This window comes from Balaenoptera physalus (genome assembly GCF_965194825.1).
Source record: "Balaenoptera physalus genome assembly, chromosome: 5".
Lineage (NCBI taxonomy): Eukaryota > Metazoa > Chordata > Mammalia > Artiodactyla > Balaenopteridae > Balaenoptera > Balaenoptera physalus.
This window is the reverse complement of record NC_138884.1, coordinates 56863952-56885960: the sequence shown is the minus strand read 5'-3', so window position 1 is coordinate 56885960 and position 22009 is coordinate 56863952. Positions and strand designations below refer to the sequence as shown.

The 22009-nt window shown below is 40.1% G+C and overlaps 1 protein-coding gene across 1 annotated transcript in view; it reads left to right on the top strand.

The window, feature by feature from the left end:
• CXCL13 (C-X-C motif chemokine ligand 13) overlaps positions 1–19448 on the top strand; it is a 33443-nt gene extending 13995 nt beyond the window's left edge. Inside the window, exons 2-4 of the mRNA XM_082463992.1 lie at positions 344–476; positions 3542–3619; positions 3942–19448. Of these exons, the coding sequence (XP_082320118.1) occupies positions 344–476; positions 3542–3619; positions 3942–3996 (266 nt within the window). The 3' untranslated portion in view covers positions 3997–19448. The remainder of the gene's footprint in view (positions 1–343; positions 477–3541; positions 3620–3941) is intronic.
• The last annotated feature ends 2561 nt before the right edge of the window (positions 19449–22009 follow it).

The following is a 22009-nucleotide window of genomic DNA, read 5'->3' as shown; positions in this document are numbered from 1 at the left end:
AGTCAATTTTATGTTGTCTTAATTATAACTGAGTTGTCAGTCCCCACCGTGGCCATTCTCAAATTTTATTATATGGACAACCACCTGAGTACCAATATAATGCTATCACAAATTTCAATAGGTATTGTGCTTTTAAAAAGCTAATTTTATTTTTAAGGTTTTGGTAGAAAGCGTTTGAAAATAAGCCAAGACGAACAGAAATGCACAAACTAAAGGCATATGGCTGGAAGCACCGACTTGAACTTTTTAAATCTTCAAATGTGCAGTATGAAAGATTACTGATTAAGTTCTAGTTGTGAATTATATGCCAAAGGGACTAAAATAACTGATTCTGTGTTTATAGGAGTGCTGGAGACCTATAACACAAACTTAAAGTGTAAATGCATCCGAGAGACCTTCAACTTTGTCTCCATTTTGCTCATTGGAAAGCTTCAAATCTTGCCCCCTGGGAATGGATGTCCAAACACAGAAATCATGTAAGTTGCAATAAAACAATAATGTATGATTCCTCAAAGTGATTTACTTTGAGTGTTGCTAGCAATTAATTCTCAAACTAATAATGAGACTCAGTAATACTTGTTAAGTACATGCTTTGCAGGGGTCCTGAGCTAATGCAATGCTTTATGCACATTCACTGATTTTATTCCCTTCAAGAGCCCTTTAAGGTATGTCTATTGTTATCACTCCTTTACAGATGCAGAAACTGAGGCTTAGGGAGGTTAACTGACTGCCCTGAGTCACACCATTAGAAATGGACAGAGCCAAGACTCTTATCTGTCAAATTCCAATTGCCAGCAGAAGCAGACACTTTGTTCCCCAGAAGTTGAAGAGCAAGAAAATAAGTACCCACAACGGTCCTTGGTCAGAATGTCTATCTTATGGAACTGTTCTTTAGCTTTAGGTTCTATCAACTTTGAACCCCTAACTCTGTTTAAAGACTTAGGCTAAGGGGATAGTAGTGGCTACAAGAAATTTAATGGATATTTTCTTTTATTTGAAATGGTATAACCCCTTTCTTCTGTGACCCTCCCTCTTCTGTACACCCAGAGAAATCTGTGGATTTCTTTATTAGGGCATTTTCCATGGCACATTAATAAGACTTTACACACTGCACGTAAAGCCCCTAGTATAGTGCCAGGCACAGTAATAAATGTTCAGCAACTGTTAGCTGCAATTGTACAGCATCATTGTGTTGAAACAATCAGGTTTGTTTGTTTTTCTCTTTCATTCGCACCAGAAAACAAGTTCTTTATAGACGGGGATCAGATATTATTCATTTCTCTATTCCTGATGCTTTATCCCTTACCTGGCATATAGTAGAGGCTCAACAAAGTTGGATTGATGCACTGAATATTTTAAAGGGAGCCTGTAGATCTTTTGCATATCGCTGCTTAGAACTGTGATTTCTTCTTCCTGCATCTACCTTGAATAAACCAAGGTGTCCCACAGCACCCTGAAGTACAGACAGAGCATCCTTCTCAGGGCACCACCAGCTTGGCTTTCATTAGCAGCTCTTCCCTTGGCTATTTTAGCCTTACAAAACATTTGTAAGCAGCCACTTTTTGTTTGTCCTATTTTGATGTTAGTGCTTTGGGTCTCGGACTAGTTGATTCACTTTGTTATACAGCAGAAGCTAACACAACCTTTTAAAGCAATTATACTCCAATAAAGATGTTAAAAAAAAATAAGTACGGAAATTTTTCATTAAAAAGGCGTTACACCTCTACTACTATCTTTGACAGTGAAAATTCAGACTAAACCATGATTATTGCCCTCAAACTCGGAGACGCAAAGCATAGCCATAACCTGTTTAGGAGCAGTTCCTCTGGCTGGCTAGAGAATAGAGACTTCTTCCTTTATTTTTACCAGTTTCTCTGTCATGAGTCAAGTCTCTCACCTCCAACTAGGGGAAGTAATACACCCTAATTTTCTCTACTTTAGCTTTAATTGTTTTCACGTGACAAAAATTCTTTTTCTTCTTAATTAATTTATTTTTGGCTGCGTTGGGTCTTCGTTTGCTGCACGCGGGCTCTCTCTAGTTGTGGTGAGCGGGGGCTACTCTTCGTTGCGGTGCGCGGGCTTCTCCTTGCGGTGGCTTCTCTTGTTGCGGAGCATGGGCTCTAGGTAAGCGGGCTCAGTAGTTGTGGCTCCCGGGCTCTAGAGCACAGGCTCAGCAGTTGTGGCGCACGGGCTTAGGTGCTCCGTGGCATGTGGCATCTTCCCAGACCAGGGCTCGAATCTGTGTCCTCTGCATTGGCAGGCGGATTCCTAACCACTGCGCCACCGGGGAAGTCCCCCTAAAATTTGATTTCTTATCTTCTCACCAGAGTCTGCATTTCTGAATTTTAACCAGATATAGAAGCAAAAGCTGCAAATAATTATGAGCAACTCATAGCAGTCAGGAGTGAAAATACTGTGAGTCCACATGGTCAGAAATCTGTTTTCTATCATGAACTCAGGAGCCAAATTGGAAGGCTCTGCCCAAGAACCCAACAGTTCTATGACCTCTGACTCTGTACTTTTCAATGACAAGGGTAGAGTGTCAACGTTAGATGGATGGATTCTTGCTGTTTGTCATTTTATAGCTAAAATAAGAGACACATCAAGAAATTGTGTTTTGTTTGAGGTCACCCCAACAGAGAGTAGAGTCTCCCAGTTTGCTGTCACCTGGGAGACCTCACTTCTTCCACTGCAGGTAAAACATTCAACACCGTGTCTGGCACTTGGTAACCATTCAGATCATGCCCATGTGGAACGGTGGCTAAAAGTGTGGGTTCAGGAGTCAGATAAGCTTCATTTGAATCCTGCTTTATCAGGCATTTGTTGTACAATCTTGGACGAATTATTTAAACTCTCTAAGCCTCAAATTCCTCTTCTGAAGGTGAGGAAATAGTATTTCCTTTAGCACAGGATTTTTGTGAGATTAATTGAGATAATTCATATTACTGCTGAGCATAGTGGCTGGCACATTTTAAGTGCTTGATCAATATCAGCTGATAATTATCCTTGCTGCTTTTGTTGTTGCCTAATTTTTAGAGCATTGACAGCCTTGCTCACCGATGGTTCCACCAAATGCAGATGTCACTCAGAGCAGTCAGCTCTGTAACCTCTCCCACAATAAATTTCATCGGATTTTTTTTTCAAATAAAAGGTCTTCAAGAGAGTGTTTTCTATAGTCTATTTTGTTCTCCCAAGCTCAATGAACAAACACATTTTTAAGATATTGTGATACAGCTTTAGGAGTGAGCAAACCTTGGAGTCAGCTATTTGGTCCATCTCCAGTTCATGTAAAGGTTTTCAACAAAATACTAACCTCTGACACATGAGAGTCTGTCAATTCATTTTCAGTTCCACCAGCTCACACATACCAGCCTGCAAATGGGGTTTTTATTATTCATCATACCTCATGCTACAAATCACCTACTCCAGATCCAAATCTGCCTACTTCCAATTTCACTTCATGTGGGAATCTTTATTTTTATACTCAACTCTTTCCTTAAGTGAAGGACTGACTGCTTTAGTTTTATTTATTTTCCCCCAGAGCCTGGATGAAGAATAAGTCAGTTATCTGCTTGAACCCTGGAGCCAAATGGACACAAAAACTAATGAGAGTGTCAAGGTGAGTCAGGCATATCAAGGGTTTGTAGATTTCACTTGCACTGAAGGGTTTCCCTTTCCCGGGTAGTCAAAATGGGGACCATTTTAAATTTATGAAAAAAATAAAATAAAATAAAATAAATTTATGAGACGTTCCTGAGACAAATGCCTATTCTTCACTATTATTTCTTATCAGATAGAGTTGGGGTGACTCATTCCAGCAGCTCAGTAAACTAAACTGGAAACCAGTGGGCACAGTATTCCTTGTTAGATATCTCCAGGGGAAAGCCACAGTTTCTGGGAAGTCTTTCTCTAAACATGACTCTCTTGTTTTTATTTCACAGAAAAAGTGCTTTTTCAACTTCACCAGCTCCAGTGTTTAAGAAAATGATTGCCTGATGCCAATATTACCACCAAGAACACCTGCATTCCCCCTTCATTCCTGCCCTCAGTTTTAGTTTTGCGTTTGGTTGGATGTTTTCCAGGAAAAAGATCTTCCCCATCTGCTCAAGCATGAGAATATATGTACAAATAACCTTGCAGAAGCTGATGGGGCAAACTTGAGATTTTTTTTTTATTACAGTACCCTACAAACTTAGAGTTTGCATTCTTAGTCATCAAGGAGGAAACTTTCTTGAAGGATAGTTACTGAGTTATAAATGATATAGGTTTCTTTCAAAAATATACCTGTTGTTGAATGCTGAATTTTCCTACAAAATAAGGGAATGAGAATTTAAAACTCATATCTGAACATGTGGCTTGAATTAAGGAGGAAATGATGGAATGCATTTCAGTCATTTTACACCCTAGGAACAGCAAGCTTCCATAAGAGATTTAAAAAGCTGCCTGGGAAACCCATGGAATTTCAGCCTTCCAAGAGACAGAGGGTTCACATAATAGATATCCTTCGTTTAAAAGCTCACTATTGAGAGGAACGAGGTCCTTCTTCTACTTTTAAGGAGTTCCTTTATAAGATTTATTGTCACAGATAAAAGCTAATAACATTCAAAGATCCCCAGACTTAAATTCATAGAATATTCAGGAAAAGGATTTCATAGAATATTCAGGAAAAGGATTTAAAGGGTGATAACTTAGATGTGTTCTTTTATACATTGGCTTTGACAAACTTTTTTTTTACTCACATCTTTTGCACAGACTTTTTTTTTTTTGTCTCTGGTATTCAATTCTTTAATGCTTCCTATTAATCAATATTCAATAAACTTGAGCAAATGTTTTACTTAATTATGAGCAATTCATTCTTAATGGAGCATTTATTCAAATTTAGCCATTCTCTGACTCTTCATAATGAAAAGTAGGATTTCATCATGTTAATTTTTCTTTGCATGCCTCTTGCCTTTTTACAGATGATCTAAGTTATACGGCAAAGGGTGAGTGAAGTTATTCCTGATATCAGCACAGCAGGAAAATTCTTGCCCACAAGAGCCTCTTCTCCTTGATATATTCATCACAATTTCTTCCAGAAATGCCCAAACTCTTAATAAAACCCGTTTTCACTGTCTCATTATATTAATTCTTAAAGTCTCCAGTGTTTTCTTTGAAAAGGTTTTGCATTGAATTTGACAAATAGAAGGAGCAGATACTTAAACTCCCATCCCCTTCCTTCCCTGGTTCCAGCCTAGCTCTCCCACCACTGAACTCAGCACTGTGTTCCTGTCCCTTGCTCTCCCCGATGCTTTGGGAGGTCTGCTCCCAGGATGCTCAAGTTCCCAGCTATTTCTGGTTCTCTCTTTCATTTGTCTCTTTCTATTTTTAGATTTATTTTTACTAAAGATTTCTTGGGAGGGAGTAAAGAGTATCTATAAATACTATATTTTCTATTGTCTACAATTCAATGATTATTTCTCTATTACAAACACACACACACACACACACACACACAAAAGGATTATAAAATGCCATCAAAATCCTGTATTCATTCTTTAGTTTGATTTTGATCTTCTTCGAGAATGCAGCAAGCTGAATATTCAGGAGATTCAAAAAAAAAATCTTACTATTGCAATATTAGGCGGGTTATCACCCCTGTTTTGCATATGTAGAAGCTGAGACACAGAGGGGTTAAGTGACGTGCTCAAGACCTTACAGTTACTAAACAGCAAGTCAAAATTTGAACCCAGGCAGTTTGGCACCAGAATCCATGCTTCTGACCCCTCCACTATGCTGACTGTATAAGGAGTAGAATATCATCAGCTCCATTTTACAAAAGGAGGAACTGAGACAAATAGACATTCACATGCCCCAAATCACATAACTAGTAAGAAACAAAACCAGAATCCAAACCCAGGGCCACCTGACTCCTAAGCAAATGCTCCTAGTCATGACACTACACTGCCTGAAGTTGTCTTGCCCCTAAATGTATTTCTTACTTCAGCTCCTTGCCCCCTCCCCTGCTTTCCAGGGCCAATCAAAGCCAGAAGAAGGATGGGAGTTCCAGAATGTTCAGGCCTTCCCCTGGGTTGACACATCTATTGAGTATGATCCAGGGGGACTGGACAACTGAGAGGGCAAATGTGGAATGAAAAGCAAAATACAGGGCCCTTGAGGGCTTCTAAACTTGTTTTTCTTACCCCACAAGCACCCATTCTTCAAAAGTCACAGTAGATTTAGGGGTATTCAGCCTGATTTGGAACAGGAATCTTAACTCATAGTTAGATGCTGGGTCACTTGTTGAGCCAGTTAATGGAGTTTTTGAGGAAAAGTGATCCTTAGCTGATCTGAGTGGGTTTGGGTCTAGAAAGGAGGATGGTGAGAATTCTGTAAGGCAGAATTTAGGTAATTTATGGCTATATACATAGGTACACATACAGATTCTTTAAAATCCATATAAAATAGAATTGAAGGGAAAATACAAGGTAATCCTGACCAAAATAGGATGTTCAACTCTGAAAAATGGAATGAAGGAGCTATAAGGTCAAGCTACACAGGATCTTAGATGGAGAAAGCAGAGAACCTCTCACTAAGTAAGTTGAGCCTCACTTGCTCTGCCCACACTCCCCTGAGCAGCAGAGGCCCAAGGAGGGAAAGATTCTGATTCTCCAAGGGAAGCAGAATTCTCCTTTCTCCCAACAGAAGGATTCAGCCCCACCTCACTGGTAAATGGCTTGCCCCACAGTATGAGTTCCGTCCTAGGGTTTTCCATTTTCCATCACCTTCTTTCTGCAATTCTCCCCTCTCACTGAGATGTGCCATTTTACTGCTCCCAACTCTAGGTAAGGATTGATGTACAATCCAGGGTTTACTTGCTCTGAGGTGAAGTTTGGAGATACTTTTGAACAGAATGAATGGTCTACAAAAAACTTGGTAGAACTGAGGAAGAGAGGAGGGCCATGAATCAGAAGGGTAATATTTGAAAGACACCACACCATTTTGTGACCCTCAAGGATAGAAGTTCTCTGTGTGTAGTCTCTCTGAAGACAGCCATCAGCAGCATCTGGAAACTTGTTAAAATACATAACCTCAAGCCCCTCTCCAAACCTAATGCATAAGAAACTCAGGGGTTGGGCCCAGCGATTTGTGTTTAACAAACTATGGTATAATAAAAATTATATTTGGTCTTTGTCCCCGGTTCCTGGCACAGAGCTCCAAAAACCCTTGGAATTTCCTGACAGAGAGGAGTGTCTTTTGTTATTTGCAATGAACCCCTTTCAAACTTACCTGAGTTTACTCTAGTGAGGTGACCATTGGCAAACCCCTAGATGCTTCAGGATGGGGGCTGGTTGCCAGAGGAACCAACCACGTGATTATAGGGTTGGAACTTTCAGTCTGAGTTCAATCATCAATGGCCAATGATTTAATCAATCATGCCTACATAACAAAACCTCCATATAAACTCCCTAAACAACAGGGTTTGGAAAGCTTCTGGGCTGGTGAACACATAGAGGTGCTGGGAGGGTGGCACACCTAGACAGGGCGTGGAAGTAATATGCCCTCCTCCTCCATACCTTGTCCTATGCATCTCTTCCATTTGGCTGTTCCTGAGTTGTATCCTTTGTAATAAGCCAGTAATAGAAAGCAAAGCACTTTCCCAAGTTCTGTGACTCGTTCTAGCAAATTATCAAATCTGGGGAGGGGAGTGGTCATGGGAATCTCCAAATTTGTAGTTGGCTAGGCAGAAATGTGGGTAGCCTGAGCACCCCATTTGCAATTGGTGTCTGAAGTGGGGGCAGTCTTGTGGGACTGAGCCCTTAGGCTGTCGGGTCTGTGCTAACTATAGATGATTAGTGTCAGAATTTAATTGAGTTGTTGGACACCCAGTTGGTATCAGGGATTTGGAAAATTGGTTGCTGGAGGAAAAAATTTCACACAACCTCCAGGTGGTTATGATGCTACTAAAGTTTGAAAAGCATTGTTCTAGGAAAAGGGTTTTCAACCCTCGTAGTACATTAGAGTCATCTAGGGAACTTTTTTTTTTAATATCAGGTTAATTGTTATAACTTACATACAGTAAAATTCACCCTTTTTAAGTTTTCAGTTCAATGAATTAGTTTGAATAGTCCCTTAGCTTGGGCTGCTATAACAATGTACCATAGACTGGATAACTTATAAACAATAGAAATTTATTTTTCACAATCTGGAGCTAGAAGTCCAAGATCAGAGTGCCAGCATGATTGGATTCTGGTGAAAGCAGAGAAGGGAAGTGAGCTATCTGGTGACCTTTGTAAGGGCAATAATCCTATTCAGGAGGGCTCCACCTTTACAACCTCATCTTAATATTAATTACCTCTCAAAGGTCCCATATCCTAAAACTATCACAGTGGAAGGTAGAGTTTCAACATATGAATTTGGGGTGGGACACAAATATTCAGTCCATTACAGGCCCAGCCCCTGTTCTGTTCCTATAATTTTGTCTTTTCTAGAATGTCATATAAATGAAACTATACAATGTACAGCCTTTTGTCTGACTACTTTCACTTTGCATAATGGTTTTGAGATTCATCATGTTGTTGAATGTATCAGTAGTTTATTCTTTGTTGTTACTAGTTACTATTCCATTGTACGGATATACCACAATTTGTTTATTCATTCACCAGTTGATAGACATTTAAGTTGTTTCCAGTTTGGGTCCATTATGACTAAAACTGCTGTAAACATTCATGCACAAGTCTTTATAGAAACCTATGATTTTTGGGCTTCCCTGGTGGTGCAGTGGTTAAGAATCTGCCTGCCAATGCAAGGGACACAGGTTCAAGCCCTGGCCCGGGAAGATCCCACATGCCGCAGAGCAACTAAGCCCGTACGCCACAGCTACTGAGCCTGAACTCTAGAGCCTGCAAGCCACAACTACTGAGCCCACGTGCCACAACTACTGAAGCCTGTACGACTAGAGCCCGTGCTCCACAACAAGAGAAGCCATGACAATGAGAAGCCCACGCACCGCAATGAAGAGTAGCCCCTGCTCACCGCAACTAGGGAAAGCCCGTGCACAGCAACAAAGACCCAACACAGCCAAAAATAAATAAATAAATAAATTTATTTTTAAAAAAAGAAATATATGATTTTGTTTCTATCAAGTAAATACCTAGAAGTGAGATTGCTGGGTCGTGTGGTATATGTATATTTAACTTTACTAAGAAACTGCTAAACTGTATTTCAAAGTAGCTATACTATTTTGCATTCCCACCAGTGACATACAAGAATTCCCGTTGCTTCACATCTTCGCCAGCACTTGGTATTGTTAGTCTTTTAAACTTTAGACATTTCAGTAAATTTTTAAACTCTTGTAATCTTAATTTGTATTAATTAACTAAAATGGCTATTGATGTTGAGTTTTTAATGTGCTTGAGATCCATACATTAGAAATTTACCTTACATGAAAACCTTTCTCCATTGAGTTACGCTGCCAAAGTTATCAAAAAGAAATTGCCCATATATGGATGGGTCTACTTCTGGACTCCTATTCTGTTTCATTGATCTATATGTCTATCCTCATGCCAATACCATATGGTCTTAATTAGTTTAGCTGACTAGTAAGTCTTAAAACTCCATAGCAGAAGTCTTCTAACTTTGCCCTTTTTCAAAATTGTTTTGTACCTAAGTCCTTTACTTTTCCATATGAATTTTTGTATCATCTGTCAGTGTCTATGCCCCCCAAAATGATTTTGATTGGAATTGTGTTTAATCTATAGATCAATTTGGGGAGAAATGGCATCTTAATAATCCTGAGTCTTTCAGTCATGAACATAGTATATCTCTCCATTTATATAAGACTTCTCTAATTTCTCTAGCAATGTTTTGTAGTTGTCCACATTCAGATCTTACAGTCCCCCAAAACCAAACCATGAGCTGTAGCCTTTGAAGGACATTCATCTGTAGGAGCAAGACAATCAGGTGTGTTTCTTATTTATCATCCATCTCATTTGGGAAGTGGTCAGATGTGGCTTCTAGCTTAACTTTAATTGGACAATATTGCCCTCTTTCTCACAGAAAAGTAGTGAATCACTTAAAGTGATTAGATGGGACACCCTCAAATTCTCTCCACCAGATCTGCAAGTCTATTCAAATCTCCTCCCATCCTTGTCAATTTCCTTTTGCCACATTAGAGTAAGTACCTTTCCTCCTCATTCCTCCAAGGCTAATCCCTCTACCTGAGTCTTAAACCTTATCCTCTCTCACTATCTCAAGAGCCACACACTATCAGCTATCCCCTTGTTCTTCACTATATTCAACCACTTCCTCCCAATTAGTTCTATCACCATACCATTTAAATATATTCTAGTCTCTCCCTTCTCAGAAATAAAATTAAAAAATCCTCTTCCTATTAATATTGTTAAAATAACTGTATTACCCAAAGCAATCTACAGATTGAATGCAATTCCTATCAAAATACCCATGACATTTTTCACAGAACTAGAACAAAAAATTCTAAAATTTATATGGAACCACAAAGGATCCAGAATTGCCAAAGTAATCCTGAGGAAAAAGACCAAAGCTGGAGGCATAACTCTCCCAGACTTCAGACAATACTACAAAGCTACAGTAATCAAAACAGTGTGTATTGGCACAAAAACAGACATATAGATCAATGGAACACGATAGAGAGCCCAGAAATAAACCCACACACTTATGGTCAATTAATCTTTGACAAAAGAGGCAAGAATATACAATGGAGAAAAGACAGTCTCTTCAGCAAGTGGTCTTTAGAAAGCTGGACAGCTGAATGTAAATCAATGAAATTAGAGCACTCCCTCATACCATACACAAAAATAAACTCAAAAGACTTAAAGACTTAAATAGAAGACATGACATCATAAAACTCCTAGAAGAGAACATTGGAAAAACATTCTCTGACATAAATCACAGAATTATTTTCTTAGATCAGTCTCCCAAGGCAAAAGAAATAAAAGCAAAAATAAACAAATGGGACCTAGTCAAACTTATAAGGTTTTGCATAGCAAAGGAAACCATAAACAAAAAGACAACCTACAGACTGAGAGAAAATATTTGCAAACAATGTGACTGAAAAGGGCTTAATTTCCAAAATATATAAACAGCTCATACAACTCCATGACAAAAAAACAAACAACCCAATCAAAAAATAGGCAGAAGACCTAAATACACATTTCTCCAAAGATGACATACAAATGGCCAACAGGCCCATGAAAAGATGTTTAACATCGCTAATTATTAGAGAAATACAAATCAAAACTACAATGAAGTATCACCTCACACCAGTCAGAATGGCCATCATCAGAAAGTCTACAAATAATAAATGCTGGAGAGGGTGTGGAGAAAAGGGAACCCTCCTACACTGTTGTTGGGAATGTAAATTAGTGAAACCACTATGGAAAGCAGTATGGAGGTTCCTTACACACTAAAAATAGAGTTACCATATGATCCAGCAATCTCACCCCTAGGCATACCTCGGAAAAGATGAAAACTCTAATTCAAAAAGATACATGCACCCCAGTATTCTTTTCAGCACTATTTACAATAGCCAAGAACATGGAAGCAACCTAAATGTCCATCAACAGATGAATGGATAAAGAAGATGTGGTATATATGTGTGTGTGTGTATATAATGGAAGATAATGGGACATTACTCAGCTGTAAAAAAGAATGAAATATTGCCATTTGCAGTATCGTGGATGGACCTAGGGGTCATCATATTAAATGAAGTCAGGCAGAGTAAGACAAATATTATATAACTTATATGTGGAATCTAAGATATAATACAAATGAACTTATTTACAAAACAGAAATAGACTCCCAAATATAGAAAACAAACTTATGGTTACCAAAGGGGAAAGGGGGAGGAGGGCAAGGGGGGGGAAATGTGGAATTTGGGATTAACAAATACACACTACTATATATAAAATAGATAAACAACAAGGACCTACTGTATCACACAGGGGACTATATTCAATATTTTGTAATTACCTATAATAGAAAAGAATCTGAAAAATATATATATATATATATATATATATATATATATATATATACACACACACACACATACACAATACATTAGGGCACTAGTATATATTACTGGAAAAAGCAAAATCAATAACGAATCCATTCTCACCATAAGTATAAGATGACCAGCATTTATTAAATTCTTACCTGCTGTTTTATTTAGGGTTCTACTAGGAAACAGCATACTCAGCTGGGACTTTGAAGAAAAGGCAATGAAGGCACTATTTCAGGAGTGTGGAAGGAAACAACAAGGAAAGTCGAGGCACCCAAGGACTAGCAGTCATACCTATACCTGAAGAAGGGGAAGGAAAAGGTAATGGAAGGTTGTTTGGAGAGCTGCAGCTTGGAAGCTAGACTGCCAGAAAGGAAACATAGCCATTGAGGGATCAACCACAACCAGAACTGAGTGTGAAGAAGGAGGGGAGAAAATAATTCTTCTACCTCTATTTCCTCCCACCCTCCAATCTTCTCCCCCACCCTCCCAGACAAGGAAGCTTTTTATTTCTTTCCAGCAAAAACATTTGCAACATAATTCTCTCTCTTCAAAACAGAGAACCCTATAAAATACAATTTCTATTTGTATTTACCCAGGGACATTAGCAGCTGGAAGGGGATTGGGATTGGGAGAAAAGCCAAGGACTAATTCTATTTTAAAAAGCAAGAAACTGCCTTTAAAAGGGAGCACTCCACCCCCTCATTGACCAAACCCATCCAGATGGGGTCAGATGAGGAAACTAAAGTCAGAGGGTTTAAGGAATTTGCCCAGAGTCACACAGATATGAATGTCAGTTCTGGTATTTGAATCCCAGCAGGCAGACTCCATATACCATAATCTTATTATTTTACATGTCCAATGAAGGACTGTTCCAATTACAGCTCATTACCATAAAAGTAAGGAAGCCTACATGTGTATTTTTATATGTTCCACTACTGGGGAAAAAAAAATTGTTCACTCCTACGGTAGACCATCAGTTTGATTTACAAGCATCTTTTTTCTCATCTGGATGACAGCCTCTCCATTTGAGAGCTAAAGAACAAATAAATAAACATCTTGTTATATTCCTAAATTTTGTGGGTCTAGAAGCTCCAGGAAACATCCCCGATCCTGCCTTCCCTCCCTATGAAATAGACAATGGGACTAATATCCTTGTCCTTCAAAGGTGGAAGATGGAGAGGGGTGAAGACCCAAACAGTGCCTCCTTGGCTGATTCTTTCTGGTGATCTCTGGGCAGGGTTCCCAGCAGGGGCTCCAGCTCTGATACATCCGCTGGCCTGGAGGCCCTTCTGTTTCTCCTCCACTCCTGAACAACTACCCTCCCCATCCATCCAGAGGCCAACCTAGGACCCTCTGGTGACCTCACAGGGTTCTGCAGCTTTCAAGGAGGTTCTTCAGCACCCCCAGGTGACTGGCACAAAAAAATACCATGTTCAAATTGAAGACTGGGGCAATGAGGGAGGTGATATAATGTTGGGCACAAATGTCCTGTTTCCTTTTCCATTCAGAGTGAGACCCCTAAGAGTGTCTCCCAGGAATTGCAGGCAGGTGTCAATGCCCAAACTCAGGACCCTAGGGTCTTGCCTCTCAAAGTAGGGTCCCCCAACCAGCAACATTGGCATCATTCGAGAGCATGTTAGAAATGCGGAATCTGAATCGGAACCTGCATTTCAACAAGATTCCCAGATGATTTCAATGCAACTAACGCTGAGAAGCTGTCTTTCCTATTTCTCCCTGCCTCCTCACTGCAAAGAGTTAATATGCAATAAAAATCCAAGGGGTAAACCAGAATTCCCCCAAGCTAGGTCTGCAACCCGGCTAAGAATGATAAGAAGGAGAAATTAGATCTTGGATCAAAATTTGGTCCTGCTAGTTATTAACTGAAATATAATTAAATTCTCTGAGTCTCATTATTCTAAATTTTCAGATGAAAATAATATATATCCCTTAGGGACCTAAGAATAAAAACATTTTCAGATCAGCTACATATAAGTTGGGGTCATTTCTGTGCTCTATAAATTCCAGGAATTTGGGATTTTTCTCCCATTTCTAATGTTATTTCACAGACCTTCTAGAAATGGTCGTGGTCAACCCTCTGAGTTTAAGCCACAGTCCTCTACTGGCATCCAGTGGTGAGTGGTATAATGTGGCAACATCCACCTAGCCAAATATGAGAATTCAGTAAACCCTAGAACTGACCCAGGAACATGGAGCCAAAAACCAGCATGTGACTCATCATATGTCCTCCAAAAGAGGGACCAAAGAGAGAAATGTGGTTACAAACCCAACGTCACCTAAGACCTGTGGCAGGTTTGGACTTATTATTCTGAGCAAGAAAATATATTCTAATTCATTATCAGCTGCCAGAGTGCCAAGCTAAAGAAAGGTACACTCAATTTTCTTTTACGCATCATCTCAAATTAGATGTGAAATAATCACGGAGAGTTCAGTCAAGCTGAGACCCATTAGTCAGTTAACAGAACTGACATTTCTAAAGTACTTTATAACAAATGGCAAATTAGTTCACTCAGCTTCCTTGCCTGAATCACGGGCCCCAGCTTTGCGACTTTCCATTTGCTTTTTTTAGTAGAAGTATAATTGACATACAATATTATATTAGTTTCAGGTGTACAACATAATGATTCGACATTTATATACATTGCGAAATGATCACAACAGGTCTAGTTACCATCTGTCACCATACAAAGTTAATATTATTGACTATAGTCCCCATGCTTTATTTGCATGTTCTGCCCTTTCTGCCTCCCACTTCCTTAAATTAAAAATGAGGATAAGCAAAGAAAGGCACACTGCTTCTCATTTTCAATAAAGGAGATATTCCATTTATTAGACATCTGTTATCTATGGATGAAATTCCATAGATATTCCGTTTCTACCACGGTTGATGTCCCTGGTGGACAATCGTGATGTCCACCAAGACAGAGGAGATTTTTAAATTTTGCCTGACATTTAGTTTTGGAGATTGTACTGTGTATTATCATAACTTGCAACTTGTAGACTCTGCCCAAGAGCAACTTCAAAGAATTCCATTTTGGAAACATCCAGCACTTTTTTTTTTTTTTTTACAACTTTATTGGAGTTTAATTGCTTTACAATGTTGTGTTAGTTTCTGCTACATAGCAAAGTGAATCAGCTATACGTATACATATATCCCCATATCCCCTCCCCCTTAAGCCTCCCTCCCACCCTCCCTATCCCACCCCTCTAGGTGGTCACAAAGCATCGAGCTGATCTCCCTGTGCTATTCAGCTGCTTCCCACTAGCTATCTATTTTACATTTGGTAGTGTGTATATGTCCATGCCACTCTCTCACTTCTTCCCAGCTTACCCTTCCCCCTCCCCATGTCCTCAAGTCCATTCTCTACGTCTGCATCTTTATTCCTGTCCTGCCCCTAGGTTCTTCAGAACCTTTTTTATTTTTTTAGATTTCATATATATGTGTTAGCATATGGTATTTGTTTTTCTCTTTTTGACTTACTTCACTCTGTATGACAGACTCTAGGTCCATCCACCTTACTACAAATAGCTCAATTTTGTTTCTTTTTATGGCTGAGTAATATTCCATTGCATATACGTAGCACTTATTTTTTTAAGTTAAAGCATCTCCCCACATTCTCCCACCTAAGATAACCACATATGCAGATACACTTTTCACTAAAGTCAATGAGAATCTGAAAATCTCAATGAAGGCATAAACTGAGGTTAATAGGATTCACTGTGCCACAAATATTCTAACCTGGGTTCAAGTCTTTTTCCTATTGTTAAAAGTAAAAATTTTAAAACCTTCCTTATTCATGCCTCCTGTTTATTACCCAACTATGCCTATAGGATTAATGAAAGAGAAATTTGTTTCTAAGTACTTTTTAGAGAGACTCTTGGATGTGTGATCTGTTGATTCCTCGAAGGAGCGCCCCTAGCGACTTGGTGAGGCAAGTAGAGGCGTGTCTACCTCCAGGTGTGGTGCTGGCACGTGAAAGGCAGGCAGGGGTTTCCACTTTCTACGCATGCCTGTGATTCCTGGAGACTCTGGCTAGTTTTAAACCCTACTGACTGGAAGGGACCTTGAAGGTCCCTCTAGGTCTCTTTTGTCACAATGAGAAGAACTAAGAAGGTAGTTGTTGTTTTTTTTTTTTCTTTTCTAGCAAGAGCTAAAATTCCAAGGAAGATTAAAATTGAGGAAGTCTCCTCACTCTTTTTTGGTCCCTCAATTGTCCATGTGCTTCAGCTTTGCACTCTTGAGTTCCTCAGAACAGAACTGGAACCTCAGTGTTGGCCCAAGACTAATAAGAACATCCAACAAATTTAAAGTGAAAAGTTTGTATAACTTTGGGAAAATCTTGGCCAAAATCTGAGTTTGGTTTTTGGCAGTGCTAAAGTCAACATGCATTAACCACGAAAATACTGTTTTGTGTCCTGCAACCTTGGGATTTCGACATGAGCATTCATCTTCATATCCAGCCTGCAAAGTTGGTGGTGGAGTGTGGCATCTTACCCAACGCAAAATGACAACTGGGTTGTTGTATACCTGTCTGACTTATAAACATAGCCTTTTTTTCAAAAAAAAGTCCTTATCTTGCATCATATCACCTCAGGTTGTGACAGAAATCATGGAAGCAATTTTCCTACTATTTGCTTTGTCTGTCAGTGTCCCAGTACTGGCAAGACAAGAACAATTTCTTCAGGATCCCACTTCATCCCGTCTATTTTTGAGACAGATATACTGAAAGGAAGTGAATCCAGGAGATGTCTGTCACTCTCTAGCTACATACAGTGGAGAATTTTCTTTTTTTTAATTGAAAAAGAAATCAGTTGATTTCTGAGTCTCGGTTTATCTGTAAATGAGACGGGTGACAACTGCGAAGGCATCTTCCAGTCCTAAAAGTCTGCTTTGTCCCATACTGCTACCCTACCCACAGCCTTTCCTCCTCCAATACTCCCTACCTGAGTAAATTTTGTCACTACTATCCATTAGAATTAAACTTGAGTGCCATCTTTGACCCCTTCTCTCTCCCTAACTTTCCTCTTTAAATCATTCACCAAGAGCTATCGACCCCACTTCCTTAACATCTCTGGGATCCAGCCACTCTATTTCCACCACTGCATTTGTCCATATGAATGAGCTCTCCTTATTTGGGGAAGTGACTGTACAAGCCAGGAAGGTTTAAAATTACATTTAGAGCTGATGGAATAAATGAAACTCATGTATTTATAAAGTATAAAAGAATTTGGCCTCTCAGAGAAACATGACTTCAATTTGAAGTGTAATGATTTTAAGTCTGTGATTTTCAAGCTGAAAAGTTTATCTAATATCAACTTTAAGCATATTAGAGTATTTAAGAAAACTTGGTATGCAAAAATTAATCATTTTACGTATTTGATTAACAAGATTTTCTTAAGTAGTCAGGAAGACCTATTAAGGTTGTGATTTTGTTTTGTCAAGTATTTGAAATACCTAGAAAAAATGGAATATATTATATTAAGATATTTATTCTAAAATTTTAAAAGGAATCTAATCAACCAAGTCTGTAAATGAGCCTATTGTTTAAGGTAAGTTCTGTTTACTGGACTGGAGTTTCACATTAAACATCAAAGTGATTACTAATATTTATATAAATATTAGAATAAGATTTAGAGGTTAAACTTGATAAAATGTAAATCTGAAAACCTAAACTTTAAAACTGAACATTAATTGTAAACCCAAGCAACTATTAGTAGTCCTTTCTGTTTTCAGAATTCCCCTCCAGACATTGACTTCACTGACAGTAGTAAAAGGAGTTCTTTTATCATGGACCTGTTAATGTATAGGATTTCATCCGAAACACCTTAATATGTATCTCATCTCTTAATTAAATACATGAGTGCAAATTCAAACCAAGTTGCAGAACATACACCAAGTTAAATACTTAGGTTCTGGTATAACTTTTTGTGATTCATGAAGAGAAAAGCCACATGGCATTTCTTGGGGTCCTACTGAATTGCCACACTCCTATGTATTTCTTTTTGGGTGTTCTTTTTTTTTTTTTTTTTTTTTTGGATTATGTGGTAAGACTATATTTAGCTCTGTAAGAAGCTACTAACTATTTTCCAAAGTGGTTGTATCATTTTGCATTCCCATCAGCAGTGTATGGGAGTTGCTGTTTTGCCACATCCTTGTCAGCACTTGGTCCAATGTATTTCAAAAACAGAGCAGATACCTTAGCAACTTGATGTGCTCTAAACTATGATCCAGGCTTTGCTAAAAACTTGTGATTTGCTCTACATAACTAGAGCGGCATCTAGGCCGCTTCTTTTATCTGTCTGGGACTTGTAACTGGTCAGGTGATAGTCCCTAAAACACAGCTGTTACAGATTGATAAAATCTGTAATACAAACTAGGTTAACCTGCAAGATGTTCACCAGGTCTCTGGGCAGCACAAGGAGGCATCTCTGTATTCACTTTGCTGACATCCCCACTCTTGCCATCGATGTTTACTATGCTTCCCAGTGAGTGTGCTTTATTATTTTAAACTCAAAATAAATAAGCAGTGAGAACTGAACGAAGGGCTCTTCTACTTTACAGATTATCTCTTCCTTAGCGTTAAGAAATTTTGGAAGAAATACAGCTTGCTACACTCTGACTCATAGCCAAGCACAAACTTAGGAAGCAGGGAAAGTTTGTGGGGAGAATTCCAGAGCCAAGTCTTCACAGAGCCCTGAAACTATGCACTGAACCAAATGTGAACAAACCAAGTGTGAGTCTACGTACATAGAAATCCGCAATGTGGATCACCTCTACCTCCCTCCCCACTCATACAGCCCATTGGAAGCACCTGTGGTGCTTTTCCTTTATAGGACGTAGAAAGTGAAAAGACTCAAGGATTATTCTCCTGTGGTTTCACAACAGGAGTACCATTGGCATTTTGAGTCCTGGGGTGAGTGCATCCCGCATATTGGGAGATGCTTCTCATCTCTAGCCCCTGGCCACTAAATACCACTAGTCATTGGAAACTGTGGGCGCAGACTTGTTTGCCACCAGCATCCCACCTACAAGGGCAACTTCTTCCTCCCTGCCCCCAAGAACCGCTGACCTCAGCAGAATGGAGAAGACTTTCCACCTTATTTTTAACCCCTTGAACTCTGTGTAGGGGCCCAGCTCTTCCACATGTCTCTGCTTTAACAGAATGAGTGGTCTTGTAACAAAGGAAGCAGCAAGGCTCATCTGTGCAGACATTTCCTACCCCATCCTTCTGCTGCTGGGCACAGAGCCCAGGAGCAAGAAGAGGCAGGAGCTGATACTGTGACATGAGCTTGAGCAGGAAAGGAGATGGTAGAACATTCGAGTTGGAAGGTATCTTAGCAATCATCTAGTCAAACAACCCTCCCTTTAGAGATGAAGGAAGGTTGTGACTTGCTGCCTATAATATATATTCCAAATGTTATTTTTTACTGTGATTTATTACTGCAACATCTATCTTAAAATTGCCAAGCCTCGTGCAAGGTTGTTTTAATTCAGAAGTTCTCCAGAAGCCAAACCTGATCCAAGGCTTTGGGTGAAAGTGCTTTATGCTAGAGATGATCCAGGCAGTGTAGTGAGGGGTGGGGAAGTGATACAGGGTGGTAGAGACTGCACTGGGCTACCAGATCCACCCTCAGGGCTGAAGCACTTATTTTCCCCCAGCTGCTGGGCATACGGCTGGCAGAAGCTGACGGTCTCTGGGAATTGCCTTCACCCAAGGTCAGGCTCCCTTCTCGGGACTGGGCAATGCAAGGGTGTATATGTCCCAGCCCCACCTCCCTAACTCCAGTCAAATCCGAATGGTCATCCCAGCCTCAGAACTTCCTTTGGGGTCACTAATGCCTTTGCTGTGACTGCCTCATGTTCAGTGCCTCCCGCTGCCTAATCCTGCTTGCTTCTCTTTCCCCCACCCCCGGCAAGGGTTAATCCTAAAACACGCCCAAATAAATGTTCTGCTTGCTAATGTCCTTATCCGTATGCTTGCTAGAGAGTCTAGCCTGCAAAGATGGGTACCAGAAGTTGTTCAAGAAAGCAGAGGCTAAAAAGGGATTCTGGAGCTGCATCTCACACCAGCCAGCTGGCAATAAGGACCACATTCCTGGGAGCCCACACAGTCCCTGCACAAGGTAGCAGTGCAATTGTGAATGCTTCTACCTGCTGTGAACTGGGATGGATGGCAAACTGGTAAAAGGAAATGTATTAGGAAGTGTATTTGAGAAATACTGGGGAATTAGTAATTCTAAGAAAAATGGGATTGGATGGCTATTGCTGTGGGCATTAGATAATTTGGAAAAAGATCATAGAAGGCACAAAATGATTAATCAGCAAGTAGACTAGATATGAAAGCCAGATGGTCTCTTTGGAACACATTTGATTCTCCTCTCCTTCTGGCAAAAAGCAGGGAAATCTAAGGACCAGGTCCAGGACTTAATCATAATAGCTGCAGAGCTCTAGAGAAGGTTGAACTCTCAGCCTAGCCAGGTCTGTAATAATGGGACCCTAAAAATTGAGATGGCGACCTCTGGATTGATGCACTGGAAAATATTAAACCCTCCGAATCCACTGGGGCCCTGAACCTGCAGAATTGGGCAGCACTGTTGGAGACAGCACATTCCCGCTGGCCCTGCATGAGAACATGGGGCCTCTGCCCCACTGCTTCTCCTGACACCCAGAGCAGCAAGAAGAGTGAGCTCTCAACACAAGTGCTGGGCCTGTGAAGGGAGGAAAGAGATTATACCCCAAAGGACCTACAGGACCTGAGAGAGGACATGTGAAAGTTAACTCTAAGATGCCAGATCAAGGGGCTGCTAGGACATAAGGTGGAATTAGGAAGAGTTTACTCTCTTGGGATAAAGGATTTTAACACCATGGCAAAGACCCCAAGGCAGACACATTCCTGGGATGGTTTGGTGTGGTCCATCGCTTTTGCAAGCTCCTAAATGGAGCAGAACCTCCAAATTCGCTGTGGCAGACAGTGAAAGAGGGGAATCAAAAGGTTCAGAAAAGTGGGTGTGCTAGAGTAGATGTGCTATAACACAGGAAACCCCATCACATAATCATGTTTGGTGGGAGGGCCTTCAGTTTACTAAAACAGTAAGAGATGTTACTGAGAAGGCCCCTAGCATCCCTGAGATGCTTCCTCTGTAGGGCAGGACACTGTAGGAGAGGCCATTATAGAACTGGTCTCCCTGATAAAAAATGGGGGTGAAAGGTTTCAGAAAGAATAGAAGTGAGGTGACAGCACTGAACCACCAGCAGCAAGGACAGCACAGTTACAATGAGTAGCAAAAACAGCATGGCACCCACAGGGCTGAATTACAGGAGTTAAGATGATGGTTAATAGAACATGTTATCTATATGGGCAAGATAGATGGGCTGCCAACAGAGGTATTGCTCAATCTATACAACCAAAAAAAGAAAAAGAAAAAGATGGACAGACAGGGGGCTAACGTCAGACACCGCAATAAAGAGTTATGATCTCTTGCCCAATTTTTGGACCTGAGCCCATTTGGGGCCCCATAAATCATGGGCTGAAGGAGGCCAGTCCCCCAGGAGACAAGACCCTGCAACGTTATGGAAATGCATATGGAAAAGCACATATGGAAATGATTCTCTCAAGAGTCCCAGCAGACCTGTGGCCATTTACTAAGGAAACTATATACTGGGGAAAGAACAATACTCACAAATTTGGGGAACTCTTGGACACAGGGAGTAAGCTGGCACTGATACCTAGGCATGTAAAACATAATCATGGCCCAGATCCAGTTCACAGTGAGTTCAATGGGTTCACGGACCTACCCAGTAATTCCTTTCCTAATCACCAATTGTATAACTGGAATGGACATACTTGGAATCTGGCAAAATCCCACACTGGTTCCTTGGCCTGTGGGATAAGAGCTATTATATCATGAAAAATCAAATGGAATGCCCCCTTTTCTATAATCAGGCAATATAGTAAATTAAAAAAG